Here is a 10,304-nt window from a genome sequence, read left to right as displayed (position 1 = left end):
CCACTTCACATGACACACTTTTATTAATTTATTTTTAATAATTTTTATTGTTCATTCGAAATCGGACGAACAAAATCAATAAATATATTACATATATATTTACTGTGTAGAATTCAAATCCCTCCATACATATTTAATAGTAAAATTGACTATATCAAATATATTAATGTTGATATGATCACATTTATATACATTCATTTAATATTTATTTGGGATTAAAATTTGGCTCTCTCTTTGATGGCACAGCATGTCCAAAATTGTTTGAGACTTTGAGCTGGTTAAAAAGCTTGCAATAAAAAAAATGAACAAGAACAACATCGTATGGTCTCATTTTGTTCATTATATGCAATGAATTGAATGTATAATTGAAGTCCCACATTGACCCTATGCCACATAATACTGCTACTATAAATAAAAATATTAGAAAGAAGAAAAAAAAGCATGTCAAGATCAACTTTTTTAGGAAAGCTACATCTCCATACATGTTTCGTTGTGATGATGTTGTCCAAGTAATGACTGATGAGAAAAATCTATACAATTAAATGTGTGTTACAATATACTAAAACGGCACCAGCATATGTGTGCTTAATTAATGATATTGCACGTCTAGATTTTAAAGCAAGAGATATGTTCCAAAATGTTTATTTAAATCCTATATTGAAATTATATCACCAAACGTTACTTTTTTTACCACTATTCTTTATGGGTTTATTTTTTTTATAAGGAAAAATATTCTAAATGGATTTTATTTTTCTTAAAAAACGTGCATTAGCTAGCTGTAATAATACTACATAAAAAAAGATGTTACAAAGTCCATTCTTTATCTTTTCTTTGCTATATACTTTAATTCATCAAAGTTTTGGAGAACGATGCGTATGTTCTTTTTCTTTGGGGTTTAAAATCTTAGCGGCTAATTAATTTGTTCAAATTAAATTGTGAATCAAAACCACTTGATGCATAATTTATTTTTGTCACACATTCAAAGTACCAATATCTATTTAAGAAATTACTTCTTTAAACAAATGATCAAATATAGTTTATTTGGAGTTTTTTCTTTCTTTCTTCTTAATTAAATGTGATAATGAATTGCCAATTATTTAAAATTTGGTATATTATTCAATTATAAATGTTTAATTTGATTATTTTAATATGGTAATAGTAAGTGATAAAACTCTAAATATCCTTGAAAGAGATTCATGGTATGGTAGCAAAATTATTAACATGTGTACAGAACTACACAATAAATACGACAAGTAACTTTTTATGGAAAAGTGTTAACATAATACACGCAACCATGAATGTAAGCATACTAAAAAGCAATAATTAATCAAAACATCCATATCTATCCATATTAACTTCTGAATTTTTTATGAATATAGGTGGATATGGACAAACTCTGAGATTCAGAGAATACATAAAATCAAAGTTTGGCGATCTCAAATTTAATTAGGCTTTATTAGAAATTCAGATTCGGAAGACAATTTTAATTAAAGAAAACCTACCATTTATAATTTAAAAAGGAAAAATAGATAAAGTCTAGAGCATATGACAAATTTGATATTATCACAAAAGTTTCAACATTATTAGAAGTTAATGCATACCACCTTCCTTCCCTCTTTTTCTTTTCATTTTTTTATTCATTTTTCTTTTCACATATGAAAAGCTGTATATCTCACATTTAATTTAGAATTATGTCGCATAATATATTTATGCCCATGTAATGATATCTATCCCATTTACGTTTTTGAGTAAAACAAAAATTCCATTTATGTTTAATGCAATACACACTTTTAATTTAGAATTTCTTAAAGTGTGTATTAGTTAAAATCATTTATATACATTGTGGGACAAAGGGGGTAGAAGATAACAGTTAAAATAAAATAAGTAATATACATTAAAAAGATAACATAATACCCCTCCCTTAATGAGTAGTTTATTTGATTGTTTAATACCCCTCCCTTAATTAAATGATATAATTAAAAAAAAATTAATTAATATTACATTAAAAATATATCATGATTATTTAATAAAAATATATTTGTAAATGGATGAATCTTGATTGATGAGAAAAAATAGAATACTCTTTCCATAATCAATGAAATATAAACAAATCAACACATATTTTTTAGAATAACATATAAACAAATATCAATAATTATCTCATACTTAATAATAATATTCATAAAATAACTCAAATTTATTTTAAATTTTATATTTTGAATGACACGATTTATTAGTTACATAGAGTACTTTTAACAACATACTTAATTTTTTATTTGAATTTCACACATTTCTTAATATATTTAATTTAATTAGTTTTTGTTTATAATTTATTTTGAAACAAGTACTCTATGTGTCTCACTACAATTAGTGTTTCATTTGAATTTTTTACATACATATTAAAATTATTAATTGTATTGATTTTAATATAAAATAAATAATGGTAAAAAAAAAGTTATATTAAGAGGATGACATCACTTCACTTTAATAAGTGGTATTCTTGTTGCAAAGAAAACAATCACAAATCCATAAAAATATGTCATTGTTTAGTATTATAGTTTTTAAGTTGATTATGGAGGGCACTTGGATTTGAATATGAGTAGTACTTTTTAAAAGAAAAAAATATTAATATTAAATCGGAGGTAAATTATTTATTTTTGTTTATAGTTTATTTTAAGAAATATTTTTTATTTTTCTTATTATATTTTATTGTTGATGAAGTGATAAACGAGGATATATCAATAGAAAAATAATAATTAACACTACGTTAGTAATATAAAAATGATTAATAAATATTACCAATGAAACTTAATACTCAACAATGAGTAGGTCATTCGAAAAAAAATTATAAAATGAATTATTTTTAAATTTTCAATGTAATATTACAGTAAATTATATATTTTTTAATTTGTATAATTTAATTAATATTTAATACATCATTATTATCGGTACATTTTGTATTAAAGATAATTTTAAATACACAATTTTGTTCAACAATAAGTAACTCAGTTGATATTTTAATAAATTAAGAAAAAATATATATAAAATATGCTTCTTCTACTAAATTACTATTATTAAATATTTTATTTATTTTATTTTAATTAACTAATTTGAATTATATGCATTTTTTAAGAAAATATTTAATTTTGTTAATATCAATTACAAAATGAGTTTCACTTATTTAAACATTTTTATTAATCACAGCTTGTTGAAAAGTTTGATAAATTAATATACAATAAATAAATATATATTAGTGTTAATGTTATATTGGTATTATTAAATGATAAATATTTTGAAAAAAACATAACAAATGAAATATTTGAAATGAAACAATAAAATATTAATATAATTACTATTAATACAAAATAAAAGATAATAAAACCGAAAGTGAAATTAAAAAAAATGTTTCACTTTAAATCATAGTTTTTTCATTTATACTTTTTTAACTTGTGTAAAATGATAAAAGTCATTAGATAGAACAAACGTAACGGAGTAGTATAAGATGAGGGACTACTGATTTTCTTATTTTAATTATCGTTGAAAATGTGGAATTTATTAGATGAGGATTGGAGTAAAAATCATGTTAAAAGCATTTAAAAAAGTACATAGATATGATGAACTATCTAAACGAAGCCGAATGAATCGCTTTGAAATTTCCAAGAGGCTACGGTTCTCGATAACAAATGTATAGGTACAGCGTAGTATAGTAATGGAGAGAGAGAGGGTATGGACCAAAAACGCAACCAAACCAAAGCAACAACACACAAAACTACACGACACGTGGCATAGAATGGTCCAAAGCAGGCATAAGCAACATTTTCCCATCATTTCATGCCACCACCATGACTCAACCAAACAAAAACAACAACACCATTTTCATTTTCAATTTTTATTAAAAAAGTAAAATAAAACAAACTGCCAAAAAGACCCTTCCCTCCATCCCCGGGTACACCGTACCCCTTTCACCGGGTCCCACGCCTCGTTCCATGCTGGCACTTCGCACGTGCCCACTAATTTTACCTTGGACTGTTCCCCTACAACCCTGCCACACACGTGTTTTCTTCCACTCTAGTGGGTCCCACTATTATCACGTTGTCCTTCCTTGGACGACCAGAAAAATATAAGAAAACACAACCAAATAAACTGTTGGATTCTAGTGATTACTCCGTGGCATTACTTAGTTGGCAGAATTACGTGGCGCATACTTTTTATTTTATTTTTTATTAATTCACTATTGGTTTAGAAAGAAAGTGAAAGTAGCGTGCTCATATCTAGTCTATATCTTATTACTTAAATACCCTATAAATAACTCTCACTACAAGTTATTTTTGGAAAGAGAGTGTTAACATGCGTTTAAGAGCATATTTTTTAAGAATACATTAGTAAATTTAAAAAAAAAAAATGTATTTTAAATTAGAAAATAGTATATTCATTAATTAAAGAATTTTAATTTCTTATGTTTAAATTAATAATAATTTTTCCTAATCAAACAAATATTTATTTATTTATGAATTGAAAAAAAGTTATTTCATAAAAAATTGTTATTTTATTATTTATAAGTATTATAATAAATTTGTGTATTTGATTTTAAAAATATTCAATATTTACTATTATAAGTAATACAAATTAAAAAATAAATAAATTTAACTTTTTAAATATTTTTTATAAATAATATTTAATTATTTAAATGTATAATAGAAAATTTTATCAATTTCTTAGAAAAATTGAAGGTTCAATTTCCAAGTTTTCTAGGTACGATTCTTTAAGTTAACATGTATCATAGGTGCATAAGTTAGCATTTTACTTTTTTGAAACAATAATACTCCATCAGTTTTTTCAATGGAAACACTCCATTCATTTTTATTGGTAAAATTTTTACTTTTAATATAAAATCATTTTCAAAATTTGATATGTAATAATAATTTTTTTATAAATTATAAAAACCATAATTAAATTTTCATAAAAATACTCATAATTATATATAAAAATATAAAATTAATTCTTTTTTAATCACATTTAAATTTAAAAATTATAAATCATAATCTTAAATCAAAATTAATTATAAATATTAAATTATATTTTGAAGTACATAAACATATTAAATTAATTTTAACCAGACGTACATAGAAAAATTGTTATATATAAATAAGGAGGAGATTATATAAAGGAATTTATTTTGGCGAACTCAACATCATTTACTATAATTTAATAATAATGATGTGTGGACCAAGGAAAGCTTTGAAAAAACCCCACCATATAGAGTTGTCAGTTCCATCCATCTATTTGCATGCCATTTATATTTTCTTCCGTTTCCATTTCATTCATTCACTATCTTCCCCTCTCAAGCGCAATATCCCACACCACCAGCGAATACTCCAAATAAGAGCCACGCCAAAAACGCATTTACATAAAAGAGAAGATAAAATAAGCTCCCAACAAAACTAACTCAAACATATTTTCTCTTCTCTCTTCTCTCTCTTCAACATCATCATGGCCGTTGAGGCTCGCCATCTTCACCTCTTTTCCCCTCAAATCTTAAACAACCGGTAAATATTCTCTCTTATTATATATTCTCTATTATTCATTACCCCTTTTCTATCTTATTATGTCTTAAATTTTTTATTTCTTTTGCAGAGAAATGATGAACCCAAATGAAACAAATGTTAACATCTTCAACAACATGTCACAAATGGGTTATTCTTCAATTCTTCCATCTTCCGGCACAACCACCGCCACGGAGACACTAATCTTACCGGCGTACAACTCTATAACCGCTGATTCCTTACCTCAGAAAACTGCCATGAACTCCGATAGCGGTCTCACTTATAACGTTCCTTCGAGAAAACGTTCAAGAGATAACAACTATTCAAATTCATCAAATTTTCCTTACCCTTCTTATAATCTTTCTCCTACAACAACCACACCACATAACAACAACATCAAAACTTGTGGTTCTTCATTCTCTTTTCTTGGTGAAGACATTTCCGTTCAGATCCAAAGGCAACAACTTGATATTGATCAACTCATTGCTCAACATGTAAGTTTATTCCCAACTTTATTTTGTTTTTATATTGGATTTTTAATTCATTAGCTTGGAAGTTGAGAAATTTCTTTCCTTTCGTAAAACCGGAATTTATTTTTCTCAATACACATGTATTTATGGAAATTTTAATTTTTGTTTTAGATGGAGAAAGTGAAATATGAAGTGGAAGAAAAAAGGAAGAGACAAGCGATGAGGCTGATTCAAGCTATAGATATGAGCGTGACGAAGAGATTGAAGGCTAAAGAAGAAGAAATTGAGAAAATTGGAAAAATGAATTGGGCTTTGGAAGAAAGGGTTAAGTCACTTTGTATGGAGAATCAAATTTGGCGTGATTTGGCTCAAAGCAATGAAGCTACTGCTAATGCTTTGAGAACAAATCTTGAACAACTTCTTGCACAACAACGGGTCGGAGCGGTTGATAATGATGGAGACGCCATTTCCCACGGAGGATTGAATGCTGCGTTGATGGATGATGCAGAGTCGTGTTGTGACAGCAGTGGTAGCAATGATGATGGTGAATGGCGCAATTTACCGGATAATGGTAACAACAACGCAGAAGCAGTGAACATGATGAGAAAGAGTGGTGGTTGTGGTGATAGTGGAAATGGAAATGGAAGCAGTTTTGTTGATAGGATGAAAATGTGCAGTAACTGTGGGAAAGATGAATCGTGTGTGTTGATTTTGCCTTGTAGACATCTCTGTTTATGCACTGTTTGTGGCTCCAATCTTCACATTTGTCCCATTTGTAAATCTTTCAAAACTGCTAGCATCCATGTTAACATGTCTTAAACCATGGATTAATTACATTAGTTTCTTAGGGGATAAAAAAACAATTTTTTACTTAATGGAATGGTAAAAAAACAAGTCATTTTGATCCTAATCTCTTCTATCTTTATTGTTTCGAGCAGTTTGGGTATTATTTTGTTCTTTCATTTGCGAATCAACACTTATTTGTGCACATTTACTATTCTCTTTATCACTTTTCTTTACGGAAAACGAAGAAAGGAATTATAGTTAAAAAAGGGAGGGCGTGAAAATAAAAAATAAAAAATAAGTTAAGGGTGTGGGGCCCGCGGCACATCATGTATCTGACAGTTTCCCCAATAGAGAGACGAGGTAAATCTCGAAGGGATAGATTAGATTAGAGGTGCGCGTGGGAATAAGCGCGTGGAGTCAACGAGGGTAGGGTAAGAAAGGGACGAGTGTGCGGCAAAAGCTGACACGTAGGACGCGCGCAAATGTCGCTGTTGTTGTAGTAGTGTGTCTGTAACGGCCATTTCTTATAGCTCAGTCTTTTAACCAAAAGCCAATTCACAACATAAATATAACCCCACACGTTCTTCACTGTGCTTCCCAATACATCGCCATAAAACAAACAAAATAGGGTCCATATTTTTATTTTATTTTTTGTGGGTGTAAGGGGTCCATATTTTTAATTATTACTTATTAATCTGATCAAAATCAACAAGTTTAGGAAAATAAATACATGGGGTGAAGAAAAGTCTTGCTAATTGTTGTGTTCAATAAGAAGACGGTGCGTTTTGTTTCGTGAATTTGATTTGTATATTTTTAATTATATTTATTATTGTGGATAATAAATGCAAAAACGGTGATGGTGTATTGGTGTTAATTTCGGAGGCGGTGCAGTGGATACTATCGATCATTTTGGGAAGTGAAAATTTTGGTGATAGTGGTTGAGTGAGGAGTGTCGTACGCAACCTTACTGTGTGACCTTATTTCACTATCTAATCAACTATTAAATAGGGACTAGAGCAAGCAGTACTCACAATCCACTCCAAATTATATTCTTCCCTTATGTCTACTTCAGTCACACTGAGACGACATTTCAAATAAATAAAGTTAAATACTCCAAATTTTCATTTTAAATATTGCGGGTAATTAATTTTGTTTAATTTATTTAAAAATTATTACTTGATTGGGTGAAATATGGATATTATTAAAATGTTAGTTTAAGTAGGGTAGGGTACGGTTGGCCTCTGAGACTAATAATTGTGTGTGTACAAAAAAGAGTAACTATATTTTACGGCACGCGGTTAAAAATGGGAAACACAAGTTCACTGCTATCATTACTTGTTTTGTTTTTGTTGTTCTGTTTTGCTGTGCTGTTCTGATACAGTTTTTCTGATTCCAAACCCACGACTGAATAATAAAAGCTTTTTCCGAAAGAACGGGTACTATTTTTCAGTGTTTTGTTTTGCGTATTTTAACACCCTTATGGGAAAGAGGGAACATGGGAAAAATAAAAGAGATCGATGAAAATGTAAGTTGAACTGCATGTGAGGGGCACGTGACTGGTCAATTCTTTGTTTTTGTTTTGTGAGATAAGTCACTCTCTTAATAGAAGTCAATGATCAGCAAAAGAGGTGGAGATCTTGGAGCATGCGTTTGCTTTTTCATCTATACATTATAATAAAGCAAACATGATAAATTGGCAAGTTTGACACGTGTCAACAAACTAGAGTGTTAAAAAAATATCAAGTTTCTATTAATAGAAATAATACGTGCTTATTCTTGAGAAGTTAATGGCCAATTAAAAAAAATAAAAGGAATGAATTAAAAATAAAAAGTTTTTTTTGTAAGAAAAGCATAAAACTTCTGTTATATTACGATCTTTGTCCACGATACATCCGTTGACAATTTAATGGTCAATTAAAAAATTAAAAATAAAATACAATACACCACGACTTGACAGTTTTTTCATGTATCCGTTGAGACGTTAATGGCAAATTAAAAAAATAAGAAAAATAAATTAAAAATAAAAGATTTTTTTTAAGAAAAAATAAAACTTCCATTACATGAGAAATGCACGAGTGAATTACTGTTACACGACTTTGTACATGCGACAGTTGAAAAGTTAGTGGCCAATTAAAAAATAAAAAGAATAGATTAAAAATAAAATACAGAAAAATAAATTAAAAATAAAAGATTTTTTTTAAGAAAAAATAAAACTTCCATTACATGAGAAATGCACGAGTGAATTACTGTTACACGACTTTGTACATGCGACAGTTGAAAAGTTAGTGGCCAATTAAAAAATAAAAAGAATAGATTAAAAATAAAATACACTACACCACTAGTTGACGTGGTTGAGAATTTAGTGGTCAGTTAAAAAAGAAGAAGAATAACAGCAAAATACGGTCAATGACACCACGACTTGACAGTTTTTGTAATTTTTTTTTAAACACTACTTTAGCAACCACCCGCTTCAAATTAATTTAATTAAAAAATTTATTTTATTTTACGAATTCTTTTAATACTCTGTTAACCGTCTATCTTCGGTACTCTCTCATTTCTTGTGTCTCCCTTATAAATATCATTCATATTATCTCTGTATACACAATTCTTTTAAGTTTTCTTTATCAAAGTTTTCTTATTCATCTTTATCCAATGTCTGAAACAAAAATCATATTTGTTGCTTCAATTTCTCTAACAAAACTTTTATGCAATGGAGATAATACTGAGATTAATATTCGTGAGCTTTTATTTATCGATTTGAGATTAATATTCCTGGTAAAATTATGTATTTGTTCGTGTTGCGTCTAGCAATATGTTCACACTAATTACTTGAATTGGTAAATTTTTTTTCAATCTATGATTGTTATTTTATTTTATTTATAAAAAAAGATTACTATGATTGTTATGTTATTTTATATATATAATTTGTATTGTTTATGTTTCTTAATTTTGTCTCAAAAAATTGTAAATGTGTATATGTATATTTCTATCATCTTATATAACATTCGTCTTAATAACTCCGATTTTAAATTTACTCATAAATAGTCAACAAATTGTACATTTATATATATTTATATTTGTATTCTCTTATACAATATTTGTCTTAATAACTCCGATTTTAAATTTACTCATAAATAGTCAACAAATTGTACATTTATATATATTTATATTTGTATTCTCTTATACAATATTTGTCTTAATAACTCCGATTTTAAATTTACTCATAAATAGTCAACAAATTGTACATTTATATATTTATATTTGTATTCTCTTATACAAGATTTGTCTTAATAACTCCGATTTTAAATTTACTCATAAATAGTCAACAAATTGTACATTTATATATTTATATTTGTATTCTCTTATACAAGATTTGTCTTAATAACTCCGATTTTAAATTTACTCATAAATAGTCAACAAATTGTACATTTATATATTTATATTTGTATTCTCTTATACAAGATTTGTCTTAATAACTCCGATTTTAAATTCTCTCATAAATAGC

General features: G+C 27.5%; 1 protein-coding gene across 1 annotated transcript; it reads left to right on the top strand.

The window, feature by feature from the left end:
* Window positions 1–5,286: 5,286 nt before the first annotated feature.
* LOC101497466 (probable BOI-related E3 ubiquitin-protein ligase 3) lies at window positions 5,287–6,923 on the top strand. The gene is made up of 3 exons (XM_004488765.3): window positions 5,287–5,546; window positions 5,635–6,037; window positions 6,185–6,923. The coding sequence occupies exons 1-3, from the start codon at window positions 5,491–5,493 to the stop codon at window positions 6,830–6,832; spliced, it is 1,107 nt and encodes a 368-aa protein (XP_004488822.1). The 5' UTR covers window positions 5,287–5,490; the 3' UTR covers window positions 6,833–6,923.
* Window positions 6,924–10,304: the final 3,381 nt, after the last annotated feature.

The sequence above is a fragment of the Cicer arietinum genome, chromosome 1 (assembly GCF_000331145.2).
Source record: "Cicer arietinum cultivar CDC Frontier isolate Library 1 chromosome 1, Cicar.CDCFrontier_v2.0, whole genome shotgun sequence".
NCBI classification, from domain to species: Eukaryota; Viridiplantae; Streptophyta; class Magnoliopsida; order Fabales; family Fabaceae; genus Cicer; species Cicer arietinum.
This window is presented reverse-complemented; position numbering and strand designations above follow the sequence as displayed.